The sequence below is a fragment of the Cetorhinus maximus genome, chromosome 14 (genome assembly GCF_964194155.1).
Source record: "Cetorhinus maximus chromosome 14, sCetMax3.hap1.1, whole genome shotgun sequence".
Classification (NCBI taxonomy): domain Eukaryota; kingdom Metazoa; phylum Chordata; class Chondrichthyes; order Lamniformes; family Cetorhinidae; genus Cetorhinus; species Cetorhinus maximus.
In genome coordinates, this window is record NC_135892.1 from 19216496 (window position 1) to 19240779 (window position 24284).

General features: G+C 44.7%; 2 protein-coding genes across 9 annotated transcripts in view; both read right to left on the reverse strand.

The window, feature by feature from the left end:
- Window positions 1–3639, reverse strand: part of LOC144689491 (uronyl 2-sulfotransferase-like) — a 98149-nt gene extending 94510 nt beyond the window's left edge. Inside the window, exon 1 of one of the 2 annotated variants that reach the window (XM_078556617.1) lies at window positions 3346–3639. In XM_078556617.1, coding sequence (XP_078412743.1) covers window positions 3346–3526 — 181 coding nt within the window. In that variant the 5' untranslated portion in view covers window positions 3527–3639. The remainder of the gene's footprint in view (window positions 1–3345) is intronic. The other variant, XM_078556618.1, reaches the window with a different exon arrangement.
- Window positions 3640–12012: 8373 nt separating this feature from the next.
- LOC144689492 (SAM and SH3 domain-containing protein 1-like) overlaps window positions 12013–24284 on the reverse strand; it is a 141421-nt gene continuing 129149 nt past the window's right edge. For 6 of the 7 annotated variants that reach the window (XM_078556621.1, XM_078556620.1, XM_078556625.1 and 3 more), the window contains 5 exons: window positions 23153–23303; window positions 19444–19581; window positions 17192–18336; window positions 15966–16097; window positions 12013–14132 (listed from right to left, as the gene is read on the reverse strand). In XM_078556621.1, the coding sequence (XP_078412747.1) occupies window positions 14058–14132; window positions 15966–16097; window positions 17192–18336; window positions 19444–19581; window positions 23153–23303 (1641 nt within the window). In that variant the 3' untranslated portion in view covers window positions 12013–14057. Of the gene's footprint in view, window positions 14133–15965; window positions 16126–17191; window positions 18337–19443; window positions 19582–23152; window positions 23304–24284 lie in introns of all 7 variants that reach the window. The other variant, XM_078556622.1, reaches the window with a different exon arrangement.

Here is a 24284-nt window from a genome sequence, read left to right on the forward strand (position 1 = left end):
CCCTGTAAAAGCACCTTAGGATGTTTTGTTAACCATGTTAAAGGTGTTACATAAATGCAAGCTGTTGTTGCTAGTATTAAAGGGAATTTGGGGGCATCGATTAGAAGTCAGCTGAAGATCAGAAACAGAGAGATTTGATTATGACTGGAGAACAGAGCAATATAAACAATGGTGTCACTGTTGGAATCATGGCTCTCTCTCCTCTCTATGTTAAAGTTCCCATCACTTATAATGCTCACATTTAATACAGACAGTCACATATTATGGCCACAAAGTGATAACCATTGGCATTAATGCCAATTTCTAAGTTGCCTGATAGAGTGTCTTAATTGCAGCATTTATTTAGGCAGAAACAGCTGTGCTTATTGAGGTATTGAAATGAATTACACATGAAGATACTGTCAACCTTCATTTTTTAAATGCATTCATTTATGAAACAGAGGGTAAAAACTTTACTCTCGTTGTACATCCTACCTGCAACACATTAGAAGATGAATTAGTCCAAAAATCCTAGGGAATGTCCACTAAAGCTGTGGTTTCTAATCTGATTCTTGTCAATGGAGTAATTTAGTCCCTCTGTCCTGGGGAAGGACCTGCCTGTTGCGATTCAGATTATGAAGTATCCCTGTCCAATATTGAACTATGCTTCCCATGTGAGGCAACCAAAGGATAGGATCAGAATAGCACTCAGTCCTTAGTCAGGTATAAGATCTGTCAGTACGGAGGTTAGTTCAGGTCGTGGTTCAGACTGCTGCAGATACAGATGGCTGACGATAACATATTTAGCATGATTATGTTACACTGATCAATGTGTATAATGGCCAAATTGTGCTCACACCAACGTGCCCAATGTAATTGATAGGAACTGTACATTATTTAATTTTACATATAAGAATATATAACAAATGAACAGGACACATTTAAAGGAAGCACAAATAGCCAGAGATGAAACAAAAGCAAGCTGTGAAGACGATGATTAACCGACTAAGGAGAATGTTTATAGGGTGCTGTATGGAGTAGATAGATATTAGATGAAATGTAAAGCAGAGAAATGTGAACTGAAATATTCTGCAGAGAATAAAGAGAGGAGGCATACACCAAATGTAAAACTTTAAAAAGGCTCAAAATTCACAAGTTTATGTATACAAATCTTCTCAGCTTTTAGAAATCAGAATAGGGAGTCCAAAAGCAGAAGCTATGCTAAACCTACAGAGATCATTGGTTACACCAGTTAGAACACTGTGTCTACTTTTCCAACCTTACTTTAGGAAAGATGTCAGATCAATGGAGTGGGAACAGAGGATTTTCACCAAGATTAGAGGGATGAGAAACATTAGAGGAGAACTTGGGTCGCCCTTCATGAGAATGAAGGAGAAGGGATTTAACAGAGATGTTTTAAATTCTCAGAATTTGATAAAGCAAATTCAGCTCCCTGGTTGATGGGTTTGTAAATGGCTGGCATTCATTTAAAATCAAAAGAACAAAGAGAGCAGTTAAGAAACATCCAAAAATAGGAGTAGGCCACTCCGCCCTTTGAGCCTGCTCCGCCATTCAATATGATCATGGCTGATCTTCTATCTCAACACCATACTCCTGCACACTCCCCATACCCCTTGTGCCTTTAGGGTATAGAAATCTATTTCCTTCTTAAACAAATTCAGTGGCTTGGCCTCCACAATCCTCTTTGGTAGTGAATTCCACAGGTTCACCACTCTTTGAGTGAAGAAGTTTCCATTATTGCAGAGGGTTTTTACTATATAATAATTCTTTGCTAAAAACAGAGGGGGAAGGGGAATCAATAAGCATTTTTAAAAAGGGGGGAAAATTATAAGAGAATAGAATGTAGTAAATACCTCTTTCAGAGAGCCTGCACAGACACAATCTCCCGAATGATCTACAGTGATGGCATGTTCTGAGCAACCATGATTACCAGTCCCTTTTTTCAGTCAATATGGTGTTGTCCCAGCGCTTGACTCCATTTCACATTGGTTCTGGCTCAATTTTAACCTTGCTCTTCCAATGGTTTGCAGGTCATTCAACCCATTAACTCGCTTGTTATGACTGGATTATTTGTCGGTTTGTCTGCCCTTCTTTTAGTTCCAATCTTATTCAAATATTTCCTTTCCAATACTCATGATCCTAAACATTAACCTCTTTTTCTCTCTTCACAAAGGCGATTTTTGGTTTCTAATTAAGCCTCGTACTTTAACAAGATATTTTACACAGTCCCACATCATGATGCCAAACAATTTCCTTATAATCAATGTTTACAATTCATCTATCTGTTAATTGGGAATTGCCTGGAGCATGACCAGATTCCAGCCAGTCCTGGAAAATATCAGTGAGCAGGCTTCACAATCTCCTGGGATGAAAATCACCAGTCTTAACTTATCACGGTGTGCCCATAACATGCATGGTCATGTTTCTAAAGGATTCTAATTAAATGCTCATTGTTAATCTGTGCCTTCACTTTTGACATTTCTCGTCCTCTTACTCAACAATTCCATTACCATCTTTTCCCTAGATTGTTCCTCAGCTCCTCAAATGGCTTCCCATCCTCCACAACACATCCATAGCAGGAATCTCAGCTTGAAATTATTTAAACTTCACTTTCCCAACTTTAGTCAAGTATAGTTGGCGATTCAAAGAGATAGAAACAACAAAATTGCAACATTACAATGGCATTTCCTAAAGAACACTAAGTGCCTCAAGTATGTAAAACACACCAACCTGCACATCCCACAATCCAACAATCAGACCCATGTGGACACCCCCAACCGCCCCACGCTCACTCCCTCGCCCGCCCCCACGTTCACTTATTCCCACACTCCTCGCCCCGTGCTCATACAATCCCTCCCTTACACACACCTGCCCCTCGCTCACTAACATCCCAGGCGCCTCGTGCTCACTCCCCCATCCTTTGATCACTAACTTCCCTAACCATCGCCCTGTGCTCACTCCCCTCTGACTACCCATCCACCACCCGCTTGTGCGCCCATTCGCCTGCCCCTTGCTCACTCCCATGCCCCCCATTCCTCCCCCACTTTCCTGTCAACTGTCCCTTCCGCGTCCTGCTCCATCTCACCCCCAGTCCCCCGCCCTCAAACGCCCCCACCTCCCACCTCCCTCAAACGCCCCCACCTCCCTCAAACGCCCCCACCTCCCACGTCCCTCAAACGCCCCCACCTCCCTCGCCCTCAAACGCCCCAAGTCCCTCAAACGCCCCAAGTCCCTCACTCCCTCAGCCTCTTCCCCTACAATGTAATCTGTCTGACCAAGACTGGCCGGACAAGGCCTCGGACCCCCCCAGCCAGTGCGCTGCCGATCCCCTGTCGCGGCACCTACCCAGGTACTTGCGGATTTCCAGGAGCAGGGCCGGGGCCCCGCCGTTCAGCTGGTAGCAGAGCGAGGCCAAACTCAACAAGAGGACCGAGGCCAGGCAGAAGCCATAGTCCCTCTGCGAGCACTTGAGCAGTTTCCTCAGCACCATGATCAGCTGCCTCACCCGCACCGATCCACCTCCCATCGGGCACCGGCAGCAGCCGCTCTCCCACAGCAGCCACCACACACCCGCTGCGGCCACAACCTTAAACTGACAGGCAACACGCTCCAGCTCCGCCACAGCAACAACGGCGGGTCCTCCAACTGCACCGCCCTCTGCAGCTCCAGCTCCGCCACAGGAACAACGGCGGGTCCTCCAACTGCACCGCCCTCTGCAGCTCCAGCTCCGCCACAGCAACAACGGCGGGTCCTCCAACTACACCGCCCTCTGCAGCTCCAGCTCCGCCACAGCAACAACGGCGGGTCCTCCAACTGCACCGCCCTCTGCAGCTCCAGTTCCGCCACAGCAACAACGGCGGGTACTCCAACTGCACCGCCCTCTGCAGCTCCAGTTCCGCCACAGCAACAACGGCGGGTCCTCCAACTACACCGCCCTCTGCAGCTCCAGCTCCGCCACAGCAACAACGGCGGGTCCTCCAACTACACCGCCCTCTGCAGCTCCAGCTCCGCCACAGAAACAACGCCCAACCCTCCAACTGCACCGCCCTCTGCAGCTCCAGCTCCGCTACAGAAAGAACACCCAACCCTCCAATTGCACCGCCCTCTGCAGTTGCAGCTCCAGCTCCGCTACAGTAACAACACCGAATCCTCCAACTACACCGCTCTCTGCAGCTCCGGCTCTGCCGCAGCAACAACACCCAATCCTCCAACTATACCGCCCTCTACAGCTCCAGCTCCGCTACAGAAATAACACCCAATCCTCCAACTATACTGCCCTCTACAGCTCCAGCTCCGCTACAGAAACAACACCCAATCCTCCATCTACACCGCCCTCTGCAGCTCCGGCTCCGCTACAGAAACAACACCCAATCCTCCAATTACACCGCCCTCTGCAGCTCCGGTTCGGTCACAGCAACAACGGCCGGTCCTTCAACTGCAGCGCCCTCTCCTGCTCCGGCTCCGCCATAGCAACAACGCCGGGTCCTCTGCACCGCCCTCTGCAGATACGAATCCACACTCATCACTCACTGCGGTGGGATAGTGGAAGTGTCACTAGCCTAATATTCCAAAGACCCAGAGTAATGCTCTGGGGGCTGGGTTCGAATCCCCCTACAGCAGATGGTGAAATTTGAATTCAATAAAAATCTGAAATTAGGAGTCTGATGATGACTGTGAAACCAAACCACTGCTTATTGTTGTAAAAACCCACCTGGTTCACTAAATCTTTGCTGGTCTGGCCTACATGTGACTCCAGACCCATAGCAATGTGGTTGACTCTTTAAATGCCCTCTGAACAAGGGCAATATGCCCACATCTAATGGATAAACATAAAGATGGTTGTGGAAACACCCATCCTTCTCCCGATCATTTCTTATTTCTACAAGTTATTTCAAAGGTCTGGCTACAGGACCGAAGGCAGCCATTCAGCCTCTGGCCCATGCGGACTCTCTGGAAGGGCAACTCAGCTGGTCCCACTCACTCACCTGCCTTTTACCCGTAGCCCTGCAAAAATTTTTCTCTTCAGATAATCGTCCAGTTTTTCTTTGAAAGCCACAATTGAATTTTGCCTCCACCATACTCTCAGGCAGCGTATTCTAGATCCTAACTACTCGCGTAAAAAAGTTTTTCCTTATGTTGCCTCTAGTTTTTTGCCATTTGCCTTAAATTGTTACCCTTTGGTTCTCGACCCTTCCGCCAATAGGAACAGTTTCGATAAACTCTGTTCAGACCCCTCATGATTTTGAACACGTCTATCCTCTCAACTTTGAGAGGAGCCCTGAAGTGCCATACAGACTCGAAACATTAACTCTGTTTCTCTCTCCACAGATGCTGTCGGTCTTGCCCAGTTTTTCCAGCATTTTCTGTTTCACTCCTCTCAACTTTCTCTTGTCTAAAGAGAACAGCTCCAGCTTGCCCAATCTATCCACCTAACTGATGGTTCCAGGGATGAGGGGAATTCTCGTTGATCTTTTCCACACCCTCTCTAATGCTTTCACATCCTTCCTAAAGTGTGATGCCCAGAATTGGACACAATGCTCTGGTTGAGGCCAATATGTGGTTTATAAAGATTCACCTGAACTCAGTGGCAGATTTACAGTTAGTGGGGTCCTGTGCTCAACTTCATTTTTGGCCCCCCACACCCAAGACTGTGAATCCTCCTCCCCTTCTCCCTCTTCACTTCAGCGCATCAAGCTCACCAACTGCATCTGGAGAAGTCTTCGGCAGATGTGCTGGTGATTTCGAGAGCGGCCGTGTTATTCCGTGGTCAGGAGTGACCCGAATATACAGTGCCCGTCCCTGTTTCTGTGACAATATCACCTCCCTAGTTCGGCCGGGATTATGATTCGCTTGGGCAGGTTTCTCAGGCCCATTGTGTTGTCCGCTTTCCTTCTTCTCCATTCAGAGAATCCAGGCTCTCTTGAGATTTAACTCATTTGCAGCCGGTGGATACCGCTCCGACACCGAGGGTTGCTCCAGGGGTTTCATAAGCCATCCCCTTGCCGGAGATTGCTCATCAGATGGTTTTCTCTTTGTAGGGATTTCCGTATAAATACAGTGGGATTATCTTCCATTTTGAATACTGATTTGGTCGGATTTTCTCTCGTTGTCGCCACCCATCTGCTCGACTCATAAACCCTCACCCCAAGGGGGTTCGGGGTCCTCGCCATACACTGAATGGATCCAAACTAGTTACTTCAACAGTAAAATGAGATAGAGATGCTCTAACAAGAGTCAATGGTAATTCTTCAAATATAACACCTAGGAGCAGAAGTAGGCCATTTGGCCCATTGAGTCTGCTCCACCATGAATTAGATCATGGCTGCTCTGATAACCTTCAACTTCACTTTCCTGCCTTTTCCCCATAACCCTTGTCTTAGATCCTAATCTGTCTATCTCAGCCTTGATATCTAAACCTCTGAACATTATTTTTGCCACACTTCTTAGCAATGTTCTCGTTACATGATCAACAATATGAAATTGTGATATTAGGTCTAAGGCTGTAACAAAAGATTCCCTCCGAAATTATTTATCCTCTAAAATAGCACAGAGGTCACTGCACAAAGACATAGTTCCCTTTTCAACAATCTACTGCAAGGACGAGGCTGGATCTCAATCGTTTATTTTAAGGGTGATCTAACTTAGATTTGTGTGTTCTCCAGTTCTCCATCTGTCCAATGAAGAAATTAATGTTAAACAACATCCTAACTTATAGCGGTTGTGTTTTACCTGAAACATGTAACACCTTCTCAAGGGCAGTTGGGAATGGGCAATAAATGCTGGCCTTGTTAATGACAGCCACATCCCATGAACGAATAAAGATGTGATCATTATGACGGTTGGTCAATGTACCTAGACTAAATCCCTTGGAGCAGTAGGTTCTTTCTTCAATGTATCAGTTTATTTATCCCCTAACCTTTGGTGAATTTGTTTCAAGGATAATAACTTTTTTTTCTGTTTTCATGTCTGTTTAACAATATCACTGGAAATTGTTCTCAAAAAAGCCACTGCAGATGTGGTGTCTCTTGTCTTTGTTTCGTGGAGCACACTAAATCAGATATCAATCTAGGGACAATGTTGGAATACGGAAGTTAAAGATTCCCAGTTGGAAGGGACACTGTTGGCATGATGTTGTCTCTACTGCAATGCTCTGTCGACACAGATCCAAATGGTAACATGTTGCAATATATTTTGGCAAAACGGGAATACAACCATCATGGTACCTAGTTCCAAAATAACTTGTGAGGAACATGTGCCGATGAAAGCATCTGTGTTTAACTTTCCAAAATGTGTTTAACCTGGCTTGATCTGGGTGGGTTGTGTGCTAGATCTGCAGGCACATGGCTATCCCAAATAGTAAAATGCTTTCTTTCCAGGCAACAATTGCTTGAAAGAACATAGGGCAGAATTCTCCCATTGTTGGACAGGCGTGGTGGGTAGGCCTGGGAGCGGCCGCCAAACGGACCACTGGGCTGGCCAATTAATGGCCAGCCAGAGTGAAAGGCGCGTACTGAAGGGCTCAGCGCTCCCGGGGTGGGGGCGGGAAGAGGGCGAGTGCCGAAATCTGCGCATGCGCTGGGGAGCGCGCGCTGACAGCTGCCTGAGGGCGCAGAACTGTCTCAGGGAGCTGAAGATTTGGACAAGGGAAAATGAAGCTTTAATAAATGATATAAACATGTCCCCACACGACGAGGGACATGCTTACAATGACATGGACATTTTTTTCTCATGTTTTTCACTTACTGTCGGAATCCTCATCTCGCCCCGTGGATGAGGTTTTGTTAAAAAATACAAAGGCCACCTGGCCAATTCCGCCCACCAACCCGAAAGGTTGGACGGGCAGCAAAAAAATACAAATGAATTAATTGCTGAAGTGCCTTAATTAAAGGGCCTTTTCATTGTTGGCGCCCGCACGCCCGCCGACCGGAAGATCGCGAGAGTGCGCAATGATGTCGGGACACTCGCCCGACGCCATCCCGCCTGATTTTACGCCCGATTGGGTCAGGCGCGCGCCCGCCCGACCAACATAAAATCCTGCCCATAGAATCAATACAGCACGGGAGGCCATTCGGCCCATGGTGTGTGTACCAGCTCTGAAGGGCAATCCAGTTAGTCCCATTTTCCCCCCGCCCCCCCCCACCCCCACCCCTGCTTCCTTCCCTCTATCCCTGCAACTTTTAAGAATCTTATTGAAGTATTGATCCAATTCTGTTTTGAAATTACTATTCAATCTGTATCCACCACCCTATCAGGCAGTGCAGTCCAAATCCTACCCCACTCACTGTGTAAAAATGTCTTTATTGTCCCCCCCCTCTCCCCGTCCCGTCCTGTCACCTGTGGGTTTATTTATTTATTTTGCCCATTACCTTGAAATCTGTCTCTGCTCATCCTTTGGCCGTTTGAGCCTGTTCCTTTCTGCTTATTCTACCTGAACCTTGCTGGGCGGAGTGTCAGCAATGGCGAAACATCGGGAGGGGTGAGGCTGAGGCTGTGGCTGTGCAGACTTGTGGCTCATACCCGTCCGCAGCCTGAACATGCTCCATTCAGTGCAGACCCAATATATCGCGCCCAAAACAAAATCCAAAACAGCTCCTTCCCTCCTGATTCGAGAACCGGCAACGAATGGAAATCTCCAACTCCCACTTTCCCCCCAAACTGTCAGCGCCGGAAATTCGCAGCGTGAAGGGTTAAAATCAGGACTGGGAAGTTTGAACAGGAACGGGTATTGGGTCTCCTGGTTTCAGGAACGTTGTATAAACACAGATTATGGTCTGCATGTTCTCAATTATTTACTGAAACTGCTCTGAAAGCCTTGACCTGAAAGATGATTCTTCAGAATGGTCTAAGGCAGTGTTTTTTTGGGGGTGGGGGTGAGGAAGAGGGGTGGGGGTGAGGAAGAGGGGTGGGGGTGAGGAAGAGGGTCTCTAAGAAGACTCCCTGCCATTAGTTTTTGCTACCCTGAGATTGATGTGGTCACCTTGCCCAATAACACTTTAAAATGCGCCTTTACTCTGCAGTAAGAAACTGGTTGGGTGGTGACTGAGGAGGAGGGGGTGGGGGGAAGGGGGTTGTGGGAGTGAGAGAGATATGGTAAGTGCTTGAGATCCAAATTCAAGGGTAGGTGAAGCCGGGTCGAATCCAGCGCCTCTCAGCCGCGCCCCAAGCCTGGCCTCAGCTCCGGCTTCCTAACCTGCGGGGGGTGGGGTCCAGTCTTGGGTTTACCAATAGCCCATGCCCGCCTGCCCACTCTCCCTTGGTCATCTCCCCATCCTTACCCCCCCGGCCCCCGCCAGCTCCCAGCTCAGCCAAGGGGGCTGCAGTTCACACTGCCCGTGGCTGATTTAAAGCTCTTTAGGTCGGGGGCTCTTGCCCTAACTGGCCATCCTGAGACTCTTGGGTCGCGCTCTTTGCAAAGACTCGGCGGACTTGCCCAAGTTCTGCCTCGACTCCCTGTGATGGTTTGTTTCAGTGTCTTGAGAGGGAGGGCGGGGGTCTGCCAGATGTTTCTATACACGGCCGAGCAGACAACTGAAAGACTCAGCACTCCCGACAGTTCAGCACTCGCTCATCATTTTGGCCCCCTTCTTCCCCCCCCTGTTGATTGCGGGGCCCCTGCCCACAGCCCGGTCTGTTTCCATTATAAATCCACCCCTGCCATAACTTGCTTGTTTTTGTGGTTTATGCCTCTATTTATAAAGCGCAGGATCCCAGACAGTTTACCAATCCACTATTCTCAAGCTGCCCCGCCCCCTTCAATCATTTGCCAGACGTTATATGATGTGTAAGGGTGTAAAGATAAGCCCAGCAACTACAGATCAATTAATTCAACCTTAGTGGTGGGGGGAAAGCCTTTAGAAATGATGTTTCAGGAAAAAGTGTCATTTGGGCAAATGCCGGTTAATTGAGGAAAGCCAGAGTGAATTTGTTCAGGGCAAATCATGTTTAACTAACTTGTTTGGGTCTTTTGATGAGGCAGTTGAGAGGGTTGATGTTCTGCGGTTGATTTGGGGAACACAGACTTCCAAAGACATTTGTTAAAGTGTCGCACAACAGACTTCTGTGCAAAGTTAGACTTTGTGAAATAAAAGTAACAGTAGCCACATGGATACAAAATGAGTGACAGGAAATAGTAGTGGTTAGTGGAGAGGAGTTTATAGTGGTGTTCTCCAGGGGTCAGTGTTAGGATCCCTGCACTTCCTGGTGTATATTAAAACCTTGAACATGGTATACAGCGCACAATTTCAAAATCTGTGGATGACAGGAAACTTGGAAGTATCGTGAACTGTGACGAAGGTGACGTAGAACTTCAAAAGGACACGGAGAGGTTGGCAGAATAGGCGGACAAGTGGTGGATGAAATTTAATGCAGAGGTGTGAAGTGATTCATTTTGGTATAAAGAATGGGGAGAGACACACGATAAAATAAAGGGCACAGTTCTAAAGGGGGTTCAGGAACAAAGGGAACTGGGGTACATGTGCACAAACCATCGCAGATGGCAGGGCAGGTCGAGAAAGCGATTAATAAAGCGCACAGGATCCTGCACTACAAAAGCAAGGACATTATGATAAACGCCTATAAAATGCTGGTTCGGCCTCAACTGGAATATTGCATCCAGTTCTGGGCACCACACTTTCGGAAGGATGTGAAGGCTTTATAGGGTGCAATAAAGATTCACAAGAATGGTTCCAGAGGGGAGGAACTTCAATTGTGAGGATAGATTGAAAAATTTAGGGCTTTGGAGAACAGAAGATTTGATAGAGGTATTCAAAATCATGAAAGGTCTAGGCAGAGTTGAGAGGTGGAAAGATCCAGAACCAGAGGACATAGATTTAAGGTGATTGGCAAAAGGAGCAATGGAGGCTTGAGGAAAAAGCTTTTTCAAGCAGTGAGTGGTTAAGATCTGGAATGCACTATCTTGAGTGTGGTGGAAGCAGATTAAGTTATGTTTTCCAAAAGAGACTGGGATCATAAAGTGAAGAGGAAAATTTGTAGCACTATGAGGAAAAGGCAGGGGAGTGGCACTAGGTGCATTGCTCTTGTAGAGAGCTGGCAGAGACACGATGGACCAAATGGCCTCCTTCTATCTGTAACCATTCTACCATTCTCTGATGGAAGTCTTTCTTTTGGACACATGCCTGTCTTTTTATAACAGTTCGCAGGTATCTACCCAAGCTGGTGCTCTACCTGGATTCCACACTGATGAGAGTTTGCAAAACATTACTCTCCTTTGTTGGTGCTTAGCCTCTTGATATTTAGTCCAATTAAAATGATCAGTTCTCTGTGTCAGGAGCATTAGACGAGCTGTTATTGTAGCTATGTCCCGAGTGGCCAGTATTGTGCTTCTAAAAACACTAAGAAATCCCAAATGTGCTTCTCTGTAAATTTGAAATTATCTAAAAATCTGTTGTTTGTATGCTAATTGGCACCAACTCCTATTTACCCAGCCCTGCCATGTTTACTGTCCTACACTGGCTTCCTGTTAAGCAATTCTTCAATTTAAAAATTCTCATCCTAGCTTTCAAATCCCTCTATGTCCTCATCCCTCCCTATCTCTGGAATGTCCTCCAGCTGTACAACCATCCCCTCCCCAGATGTATCTGCACTCCTCCAATTCTCTGGCTTCTTGAGCAATCCTTAATTTTGAATTGCCCCACCATTGGTCACTGTGCCTTCAGCTACCAAGATGCTAAGCTCCGAATTTCCCTCTCTAAACCTCTCCGCCTCTCTACCACCCTCCTTTAAAATGTTCCTTAAAACCTACCTCCTTGATCAAGATTTTGGCCATCTTCTCTCATATCTGCACATCTGGTTTCATGTTTTGTTAATGCTCCTGTGAAGCGCCTTAGGACATTTTACCATGTGAAGGTGCTCTCTCTCTCTCTCTCTCTCTATATATATATATATATATATATATATATATATATATATATACACACACACAAGTTGTTGTTATAGCTATTGGATTTGACTAGAAATGGGTAAATTTTTCTTGCTTTTCAGGAAAATTAGGAATTTCATCCAACTGTTAATTTATTGAAAAAAGTTTCAATATTATTGTGCTAAATGGAACGGTTAAGAATATTTACACATACATACCTGACGTTAAACGTAAGGTACACCTTTGATTGACTACACTTTATAAGAATGTTTTGTTACCAGTATGTAATAGTTACTTACATTGTTAAGGAAACATATAATAAGTTACTTAAATATTCTCAAATACACAAAGTGCATCAGTTTAATTTTGTGCTGCTTTTCAATATTTTCAATTTACTGTCAACATTTATGAGTCTTGGACTTTGACCATATGTTGCAAGACACACAATCCACTTCCTAAGTAACATCAAAGCCAAAAGGAGAATCAGAAGCTTATATTAAAAAAAAACATTGCGTCTGATACAAAACAGCTTGCGGTATTCATTAAAATGCTGAAGTGGTGGAAATATGATGTAACAACTAAAGGTTTGGAGTTAGTTATACAGAACTCTTGTACATTGAGCAGTAGATTGTGTTGTTACATTAGTTAAACACCTGGGAACTGAAATTCTGGGACAAGTGAGTGTGTAGTTGGTACACAGAACTTTGGGCAGGGGAAGGGACTGGGAGCTGGGACAGAACCTGCTTCTGTTCTGCTGGAACGTGCAAGAGGCAGAAGAGATTCTGGACAATGGAGGCACCCAGCCCCCTTCATCAAGGTGGGGTAGAGTAGGGGGGGGAAGGGTCATGTCTGAGGAGTCCCTGCTGACTCTATGGGAATTACGCTCCCTTGTGCCTTACGTAAGGCCTAATGGAACACGTTCCAAAACTTGCCATGACTAAAGGCAATTGACCCTGGAGCCAAAGACACAGAAGTTAGAATTCTTCTCTTTGGCCAGAGGCAGAAGGCAGAGTGGAATTCCTGGAATTTTGGGTTCAAGGATGACGAGGAAAGGGTTGGGAAATAGGATAACAGGATAGAGGTCCAGTTTAATAGCTGGCACAGACATGAGAGTAAATGGTTCCTGCTGTAACTGTAATTTCTATGATTCTACGAAATGAACTGCTCCTTGATTTCAAATATACATGTACTATGAAAATAATATATCAGAACGTAAAGAATTACTTCTGGATCATCCTAATTTCTTTTCTACTTTACGGGATCCAAGTTTCACTGTAATTAATAAGGCAACATACGATACAGAGTAGTGACATGATACAGACAGGCCCAAAACTGACCAGAACATCTGACAACTTGGTACCATCACAAAATATTAAATGGATATATTTTAAGTTTTAGTGTTATGACACATTTTCACTTCTAGGATACTTTGAAGTGGTGACGTTTGCCGAGGAAAGCAAAACAAATACTGTCAGATAATAATCCAAGGAGTGAGAGGAGTCCTCATAGATTGAGTATGTGTCTAGAAGGGACAGTGCAAGGGATCTTCACACTGTGTGTGGACCTAGAATGGACAGTGAAGGGGATCTTCACAGACTGAGCATGGGTCTAGAATTGGCAGTGCAAGAGATCTTCGGAGACGGAGTATGGGTCTAGAATTGACCTGATTAGCAGTTCAATGGCTCTGCTCTGTAAAACCTTGACACAGGACTCAAAAACGATAAATGATAATTTGAAACAACAGTGGCTGATTTCTTAAAAGGTAGATTTGCATGTAATCCAGTCAGTGCTAAATGCTGACAATTCCCTTGGCGTCATGACCTTGGTGGAAACCCTGTCTACATGGCTACCCAGGAGCCACATTGGCCAGCCCAGAGAACTACCCACCCATCTCAAACAAGGTTACAGCCAACCTTTCAACCCCACTCTGTTTCCTTTCCTTACTCTTTGAATTTTGTACTGTTGCTTTACCAACAGCTCCTGAAGTACAAAGTCTATCGGAATGAAAGAATGAAGGACACCCAGTGCACGTCTGTTTTCAGGTAATGGTTACTCTGGTGATACACAGGCTTTTAATTCCAACAGCTGAAAGTTGCTTTTTAAATGACGCCTTTATCTGATGCAGAGTGCTGCATGAGGTGCTGGGGATGTAACGATACACACGGCAGTCCTATGAAGATCAGCTCCTTGAAGACTCATTAGATATTTCTAGGGCTGTAGTTTTTCTGCTCATCTTGTCAAGGGAACTTGGAATCTAAACATCAGATGAAGAAACAGGAAGTTAATGACAAAACAAAAACAGAATTACCTGGAAAAACTCAGCAGGTCTGGCAGCATCGGTGGAGAAGAAAACAGTTGACGTTTCGAGTCCTCCTGACCCAATTAATGACTCTGGATGATGTCTCTCGGCCAGAGATAACTTTAGTGGTGCTCCCAAGTAACTAACATTTCAGAAAGTTTATTTAACGAGTGGTCACCAGGGAGATGAATGGACCAGAGTGGACAGACATAATTCTGTCCCCATTTCAAAGTAATTAATTCTGTTCTTACTTCTTTATATTTCACTTACAAATTCCTCTGCCTGTATATCGTTCAAGGTGGCAGTTCACCACCACCTTCTCAAGGGCAATGAGGACTGGGCAATAAATGATGGCCTAGCCAGTGATGCTCACATTCCATGAATGAATAATAAAAAAATATTTAACGGTCAGGAACAATGTAAACATTGGCACGCTGTGTAATTACACCTTCCTGCCAGTTGTGAGATTGAAACTTAATGATCACATCCTATTGAGTTTCTCTATCTAAATGATTGCCCGTTACTGCTTTAGATCAACCAAATCTCTCTCAATGTGATTCCAACTGACAATTTTTTCTCGAAACTGGAATTTATAATGCCCAAAATGAAGTTTTAAACAAAATATAGTTGTGTTTTTCTATAATGAACTCTGCAAAGAAAAAAAATGCATGACATGGCAGAAAGAACTTAAAAAAGCAGCCTATTATATAAATGGAGAGAGATTGCAGAACCTCTGTGGTACGGAGGGATTTGGGTGTCCTGGTGCATGGATCACAAAAGGTTAGTACGCTTGCACAGCAAGTGATTAGGAAGGCCGATGGAATGCTGGTGTTTATAAGTAGGGAAGTTTTGCTGCAGTTGCATAAGGCTCTGGTGAGACCACATCTAGTGCACGGTGTACGTTTTTGGTCTCCTTATTTAAGAAAGAATATAACTGCATCAGAAGCATTGCAGAAAAGGATCATTTGCCTGATTCCTAGGCTGAAGGGATTATCTTATGAGGGGAAAGGTTGGACAGTTTGGGCCTATATCCATTGGAGTTCAGAAGAATGACAGGTGATCTTATTGAAACATAAAAGATCCTGAGGGAACCTGACAGGGTGGACACTGAAAGGATCTTTCCCTTGTGAGGCTCTTCCATTTAAAATGGAATGAGGAGAATTATTTTCTGAGGGTTGTTAGTCTGTGGAATTCTCTTCCCCAGAGAGCAGTGGAGGCAGGATCATTGAATATTTTTAAGGCTGAGTTGGGTAGATTCTTGACTGACAAGAGAGTCAAAGGGTATAGGGAGTAGACAGGAAAGTAGAGGCCACAATCAGGTCAACCATTATATTATCAAATGATGGGGTAGGCCCAAAGGGCCAAATGGCCTACTCATGTTCCTAATTTGTATGTTCATATCAGAAACAGCTCTTATCATGTGAGAAGATACAGTAAGAAAAATAGCACAATATAAAATAGAGCAAATTATAGTAAAAAATAATGAGGGGATGGGGTGAAGGGCAATGTGAGGAGAGGGCGAAGGGCCGCCCGGGGGTGAGGGGGGCCGAAGGGCTGCCCGGGGGTGGGGGGAGGGGCCGAAGGGCCGCGCGCGGGGGAGGGGCCGAAGGGCCGCGCGCGGGGGAGGGGCCGAAGGGCCCCGCGCGGGGGAGGGGCCGAAGGGCCCCGCGCGGGGGAGGGGCCGAAGGGCCCCGCGTGGGGCTGAGGGTAATGAGCTGCCCAGGGAAAGGGCAAAGGAACCATGATGGTTACTGACATTAAATGATGTTTATGGATTAAAATACTCACTGCCATTCGATGCTGCTTGTGGAGCTGTTTAACTCTCATGAGCTCGACAGTCACAGCCACGTGCTCTGCAGAAAATCCTAGGTCTTCTGCATATCTTTGTATCAGCGCTGTTGGAATCCCACATCTGCCATGCTAAAGCATCAGGAAAAAATGATAACGACTTTTAAATAAAAACAATTAAAATTGAGCTAGTTACTAGTTCAGTGTCCTCCTGGTAGTTCATTCCTGACCAGCATTTACAGATCAAATCAAACTGTTTGATTGACTAAATATGGACCAATCAGCCGTTGATTGGCACCTTCACAGGCTTTCATCAGTGACCAATCTGTGATAGCTCTGAATATTTATTCGTGTGGACACTGCATTGGATGTTTAATGCGTTGCCCTATTTGGTGTCAGTAAGGTGAAAAGCTAAGGGGAGGGGCCAAAGTTCCAGGATCTCTGTCCCCACTGCTTATGGCACCAGATGCCGACTCTCTCAAAGTGCAAGTTGGGCGTTTCGTGCCTGGGCCTTGCCCAGGATGCCAGAGTAGTTTCATGGAAATGTAATGTGGTGGTGACGGCCTAGGTAAAAACACACATTGAAGGAACTGCACGGTGAGGGGCAGGATAGTGAATGCTGACCTACACAGTCACCACAGCATCCCTGTGAAGCATCTCGCAGCCACAACCTTGTATCACCCAATCCCAAGGGAGCAATGCTCACCCGTTCTTAGCTTATGTCCTCCTTTCTGGATGGTGCACTGCAGCAAGTCAGGGCAGAAGAGGACGACCAGGAGGAAGAGATGTCAAGGACTGGCAAGAGGGAAGAATATTAAGCCAGGGACAATAAGGAAGAGGATGCTGAGGGCAGGGACGCGCAGGGGTCCCTGAAGTAGGCTTCTACCATATGTAGGAGGATGGACGTATCAGGAGATAATATTGGGCGTGCGGGGGGGTGGGGCAGTCAGTTACAGGAGGTTACGATTTGAAATTGTCCAGAGTACATCCAACTGGAGTAAGCGACCCTATCAGAAACATCAGCAGTGGCAATCAGAAAGTCTACCCCACCCAGGTCCGCCTTTCTAAGGCCTTCACAGGAATTTCAGTCTCTGTCTCAAGCCTGCCTGTGCTCCAATGCTTAGGATAATTCAAAGAAGGTTCACACTCCCTTAAATTAGACTAACTGACTCAGTACTAGCAACAGAACGCTTGTTCCCAAGAGGAATAATCAGCTTTGTTCGTACCTTGTCAGAGTAGGGTTGCTCTGTGAGATCAATTGCTTCCGACTCCAATTTGTTTCCTATTAACATTTCCAGTTCTACTTCTCTCCTCCAGGAAGCCTTTCTTCCAGATACAGTACACAACTTAACTCCCAGCTGTGGTGGACAGGCAGTCTCTGGCAGTGCAGTCTCTGGTAAGCAAGGAGGCTGAATAACCAGGGTTGATTTGGTTACCTCTGCAGTGGGACATTGAACGTGCAAGTTAGTGGCCAATCCGTACCTACAGGCGGTGGAAGGGTTTGACTTGTTTAAAATATGAGGCACAGGATGGATGCCATTTCTCATTTTCTCTCTGCATTTCTTGGCAGGCACTGGAGGTGGCTGGGAAGGGTTTCTGGAAGGTTCCCTGTTTTCAGTTACAAGTCTCTTGCTTTCAGTTGAATTACAGATCCCGGCTCGTACTCGATGTTCTTCTGTAAAATGGCGATTCTGCCGAATGGTCAGAGGTGGGAGTATTGCGGATTGATAGGGTGGGTCGCACTTTATTATTGGAGGTGGGATGTTCTTCTCTTCTGAGAACTGAAGTGGGTTGGAGACCAAGCCCTTTATTTGTGTAGTTTGAAGGATAGTAGCACTGATTTGTTCGTTGCGTGTTTCTGCAGTCACACAAGGAACTGTATTTGGCCTGGAGAGCTGCCTTGCACTACAGCGGGGAGGCCTCACACGGGAGATTTTCTTGATTTCTGGCTCCACACCGAATTTGCCTTGCCGGGGAAGAGCAGCATGTGTTCCTGTTTCTGAGACGGTGTTTGATGGAGAAACAACTTCACTGTGCAACTCATCTGCAGAGTGAGATCTTTGCCATTGCTTTTGAACGCCTCGGCAATGCGCCAAGTCCTCACAACTTACGCTGACCCGCAACTTCTGGCAATTTGTCCTTCTGAGGGGCACTGAATGGCCATGGTAACCAAAATGTCTATAGACTGACTTTAGGGAACTACATGGTACCTGAAGCTTAGTGATATGTTTCTCTTTATCTCTTCCAATGTGTAAATTCTCAATAGATTTTGCGAGGTGAAGTGCTGGACAGTTTGTTTGGCACTTGAGCTGTGACCCAAAGTTTGCCGATGACCCTGTGGATACTAATGGCCAAGACTTTCTGCTTTTTCCTAAAGGCAAGTAAAACCAGTTAGAATTTGCTGGTAATGCAAACACAATAATTTCAGTCAAAAGCAGCCTTATCTAACTGACAGCAGGAATAATGCTCAGCTGGCAACACTGGCTCAGTCGCATCAATCACTCTCACCTCACCTCTTGAGTTCAGTTTGGAAAGAGACATGGAATAAAGGTGAATAAATGGAATTGAGATGTAGATCAGTCATGACCTAACTGAATGCAGAGCAGGCTTGAATGGCCTCCTCCTGTGCCCATGAGCTTTTCCTGCCCATCATTTTGATATCTATGCACCTATGTAAGCACAAATGCTTTCCTTCAATTGGCAGCACACCAAACATAACTCTTGCTACAACAGCATTGTGGGAAGGCTATCCTCGGACCCTGTTTAACGTTTGCTGCTGCTTCTGAACAGCATGGGGACAGGTTCTCACAACTGTGACCAACCCTCAGAATTTGGCAGGTTGTCCTTTTGTAGGTCCATCCTCATGGCCAAAATGAGCAAGAAATTGAGAAATTCAATGGGTTTGGAGAGAGTTAACAGTCTGAGTTAAACATCGATTCAGTCCCTTGGCTTAGTGTTCCCTCCAGAGAGCAGTTGCAAAGGAGGCTTCCCCCACTAGACCGAGGGAAATCTTGTTCCCATGGACGTACCAAGGATCTTTGGGATAAGCTTCCACTGACTTTTTCTTGGGTCAACACAGTTTATCTGCTCATTTTTCTTGTTGCATTACTTGGGGGAGCCAAAGGCTGTAAACTGGCCAAAGAGAGAATTAAAAAGGAAAGTGCTCCAACATCCAAATTTTAAAATTCTGGTCTTATTAAGTGATCACCCCCTGAGATCTAGCCTCTGAAATCTGTCAGATTTATTAGCTGGCGTGCATGGCAGATGGCCCTGCAGAAGATCCCTCACTTTTGCTTGGGAGGGTGGCAGAGGGCCTTGGTTTAATGTCTCATCCTAAAAGAGGGCACCTCCGACTGTGCAGAACACCCCTCGGTACTGCACTGGAGCATTAGCCTGGGTTATACACTTGAGTCCCTGAGAATGCGAGCGCCTTATCTGTGGAACGAAATTGCTTTGAGTTAGTTTTAGCCACCCCTACCATTCTCGGGATATCCACTCTCCTCGAAGCAGCCTGAATCCCAGGGAGTCTGTTTCTGCAGGTCTGGATCAATGTGCTTAAGGGAAAAGTGGGGCAAGATTTCCCGAGATTCACCAGCTGGATCTTTATCGCTGTTACCTATGGGAAGAAAATATTAAAGGCCAATTAATGTTGTGAGTATAACAGTGCAGATTAAACAAACCAGAATGTAAAAGACACAATGACAACAATCATTAAACACAATTAGTGTCAGCTGCTAAGTACTGAAATTCTTCTTTATTTTATTGTATGAGTTTAATTTACATTAGTTTAGTTGCTCACTAGTAGGAACTATTTCAAGGTGTTTTATGAGTTAGCTGTGGACTGTGTTGAGCCAGGTTCAGGCTTATTACTTGGAGCTATGACAAGATCAGATGAATTCAGACTGGATTTTGCATTCAGTTTGAGGGAAAGAAGAGTAGGTCTAAGACTAATGTTTAAATTTAAATAAAGGCAATTACAAGGGCATGAAGATAGAGCTGGCTGATGTGAACTGGGAAAATAGGTTAAGGGGTAGATCAGTAGAGATGTAGTAACAGACATTTAAGGAGAAATTTCATAACATTCAGCAAAGTTACATTTCAGTGAGAAAGAAAGTCTCTAGAAGAAGGATGTACCATCCGTGGCTAAGAAAGTTAAAGATAGCATCAAATTGAAAGAAAAGCCATACACTCTGTGAAGATTGGACAGAATTTAAAAACCATCAAAGAATGAGTAAAATTATAATGAGCGAGAAATTTAAGCATGAGAGAAAGTTAGCTTGAAATATTAAAACAGATAATGAGTTTCTACAAGTATTTAAAAAGAAGAGTAACTAAAGTGAGCACTGGTCTGCTAGAGTGTGTGTCTGGGCAGTTAATAATTGGAATAAGGAAATGGTGGAAGCATTGAACAGGTATTTTGTGTCTGTCTTCATTGTAAAAAAACACAAATAACATCCCAGAAATACTTGTAAATCAAGAGGTGAAAGGGAGAGAGGAACTTAAAACAATCACCAGGGAAAGGGTACTGAGAAAACTAATAGAGCTGCAGGCTGACAAGGCCCCAGGACCTAAAGGACTTCATCCTAAGGTCTTAAAAGAAGTGGCTGGGGAGATAGTAGATGCATTGGTTTTAATTTTCCAAAATTCCCTGGGTTCTGGAAAGGTCCCAATTGATTGAAAAATAACGAATGTAACTCCTCTATTCAAGAAAGGAGGGCGACAGAAAGCAGGAATCTACAGGCCAGTTAGCTTAACATCTTTCTTAGGGAAAATGCTAGAATTTATTATTGAAGAGGTTATAGTGGGGCACTTAGAAAATCTTAATGTAATCAGGCAGACTCAACAGGGTTTTGTGAAAGGGAAATCATGTTTGACTAATTTATTAGAATTCTTTGAGGAAATAACAAGCAACATGGATAATGGGAAACCTGTAGATATGTGTACTTGGATTTCCATAAGGCACTTGATAAAGGGACACATCAATGGTTACTACACAAAATAAGAGCATGGATAGGGGATTGGTTAGCTAACAGGGAGCAGAGAGTAGTGATAAATGGGTCAATTTTGGGCTGGCAAGCTGTAACTTGTGGAGTGTTACAGGGATCGTGCAGGGGCCTTTCAACTATTTACAATCTATATCGAAGGAACTGAATGTATGGTTGCTCAATTTGCTGATGACACAAAGATAGGTAGGAGAGTAAGTTGTCAAGAGGACATAAGGAGTCTGCAAAAGGATATAGATAGGTTAAGTGAGTGGGTAAAAATCTGGCAGATGGAAAATAATGTGGGAAAATGTGAACTTGTCCATTTTGGCAGGAAGAATAGAAAAGCAGCATCTTATTTAAATGGAGAGAAATCACAGAACTCTGCAGTACAGAGGGATATGGGTTTCCTGGTAAATGAATCACAAAGTTAGTGTGCAGGTACAAGAAGTGATCAGGAAGGCAAATTGAATGTTATTGTTTATTGCAAGGGGAATGGAATATAAAAGTAGGAAATCTTCGCTACAGTTGTATGGGGTATTGGTTAGACCATATGTGGAGAACTGTTTTTGATCTCCTTATTTAAGAAAGAAATATAATTACATCTGAAGCAGTGCAGAAAAAGTTCATTCGACTGATTCCTGGGATGGAGGGGTTATCTTATGAGGAAAGGTTGGACAAGTTGGGCCTGTATCCATTGGAGTTTAGAAGAATAAGAGGTGAAATTATTGAAACATAAAAGATCCTGAGGGGACCTGACAGGGTGGACGCTGAAAGGATCTTTCCCTTGTGAGGCTCTCCCATTTAAAATGGAATGAGGAGATTTTTTTTTCTGAGGGTTGTTAGTCTGTGGAATTCTCTTCCCCAGAGAGCAGTGGAGGCAGGATCATTGAATATTTTTAAGGCTGAGTTGGGTAGATTCTTGACTGACAAGGGAGTCAAAGGGGAGTAGACAGGAAAATAGAGTTGAAGCCACAAGCAGATCAGCCGTGATCTTATCAAATGACACAGCAGGTTCGAGGGGCTGAACTTCAAATTTGTATGTTTGCATGTATGTATGTTCGTATGATCAGCTGCTTTTTTGTCTATGGTTATTGTGTAAATGAAGACAATATAAATCCAAGTTTGTTACCGATTGATTAGTCTTGACTGCAATAGACCAGTGGAGCGTTAAGGACAGGACAGTATACTTCACCTGAGGGGGAAGTTCAGCATTATGATGTAGCTATCCTAAAGTTATACTTGAGAAATTAAATCGCAGAGTTGTTCAGTTTGATTTTTGTTAAATCTAGGAGAAAACATTTTAGTTTAGTATAGAGGAATGGGTGAAGCCAGTTATGTGTAGTCTCTGTTCATTGTGGAAGGTCCTAGACACTTTGTGTGTCCAGGGTAACCATATTTGCAGTAATTATCTCTGCTTGGACTTGAGCTCAAAGCTTCCTAATGTGAGAAAAAGCCGGTGACACTCTGTTACATAAAAAAGCTGAAGGGTTGTCGAAATGCACTTTGCAGGAGGTGGTCAGAACGAGTTAGCAAACAAGGGAATGAGGTGACTATCCATTCAGACAGAGAGGGGAAACAGAGCCCATTTCAACATTTAACAATGGGTTAGATAACTGAATGAAGGAAAGGGTGATCAAGGGATATGGGATTAGGAATATTTGCTTGTCTGGAAGGGCTCATTGGGTCAAATGTTTTCTGTGCTGTAATTTCTATGGACTTCTGTACATTTGCACACATTCTGAAAGCAAAATCAAAATCAAGAACAAAGATTGAAGGAAAGAATTGAGATTTTTTTAGGCTGTCCACCAGAAACACGGGCGGAAGAGAATTTATAAAAAGGTCGAATTGAAAAATAAAATTTTACGAAGTGCAGAGCAAGGGGACTAAGGGGAGTGGGATGTATGGCATACTCTAAGAATTGGCATAGGTGTACAGGACTAAATGGCTTCCTCCCATGCTGCAGGATTCTACGGTGATACTTGGAGAACATTTTACATGCATGGCGGTCAGTGTTTCTCCAAAAAGAATTGATTGTGTTTTTGTGTATTTGAGATGTTTCAACATCTCCAAAACATCCAAGGCTTCCTCTATTTTATTAACATTAACTGAGGTGATGCAACAATAAAGCTTAGCATTTATTCCTTGTCTTGCCTCAACGTTATGACCGCAATTTTTACTACCAAACAAAGGCATTGCTCTTACTGTCATACTCGTGCAAGAGTTCGACAGCCGCCAGCAGCCGGGATCTGTGCTGTGGTTCCAGAATGTTCAGTTCATCCAAGTCCTCCTCTTGCAGCAGCTTGAATGTGTCCAGGTCCTCGTACCCATTCAATAGCAGAGTCGGCATGTGCTGCTGTAAATGGAACAAACAAGAGCGACGGTGACTATTCAGTGGGGTGGTAGGTCAGAGGGCCTTCTCAATGGCCTGCTTTTCGGGCATGTCGGATAGCCTTCCATGTGTCTCCCCCTGGGGCCTGGCAGGAGGAACTTGGAGAATTATGGGTTAATAAAGGAAAGCCAGGATGGATTTGTTAAAGCCAACTCGTGTTTTACTAACTTGAATTATTTCTTTGATGAAATAACAGAGAGGATTGATGAGGGATGTGCAGTTGAAGTTTTGGAAATAAACAGTATGGAATTAAAGGGGCAGTGGCTAAGTGGATATGTATTGGGTTAAGGGACAGAAAATAGAGAGTAGTGATGAATGGTTGTCTTTCTGACTGAAGGAGCTATGCAGTGGGTGTTTCCCAGGGATTGGTATTAGGACCACTGCTCTTTTCTTGCAGATATTAATGACCTGGAGTTTACACAGAGCATAATTTCAGGTTTACAGATGACACAAATCTCAAGCATAATAGAGAGCGAGGAGAATAGCAAAGAATGTCAAGAGGGCATAGACAGACCGGTGAAATGGGCAGACGCATGGCAGATGAAACTTAACGCAAGGAAGTGTGAAGTGTTTCCTTTTGGTGGATAAAATAAGGAGCGATTTATAAACTAAAAAAAACTTAAAGGGGGTTTAGGAGCAGACAGATTTGGGGGTGTTGGAACACAAGTCTTGAAGCTAAGAGGGCAATTAAGAAAGCTGTTAAAATGTCATGAGGGATCTTTGCTTTTATAAATAGAGTACAAAAGCAAGGAAGTTATGCTAAACCTTTATAAAACACTGGTTAGGCCCCAGCTGGAGCATTGTGGCCAATTCTGTGTACCACACTTCAGGAAGGATGGCTTAGCGAGGGCAAGGAAGTGATTTACTGGAATGGTACCAGGATTAAAGACTTCAGTTACATCGAAGATTTGAAAAACTGGGGTTGTTTTTCTTAGAACAGAGAAG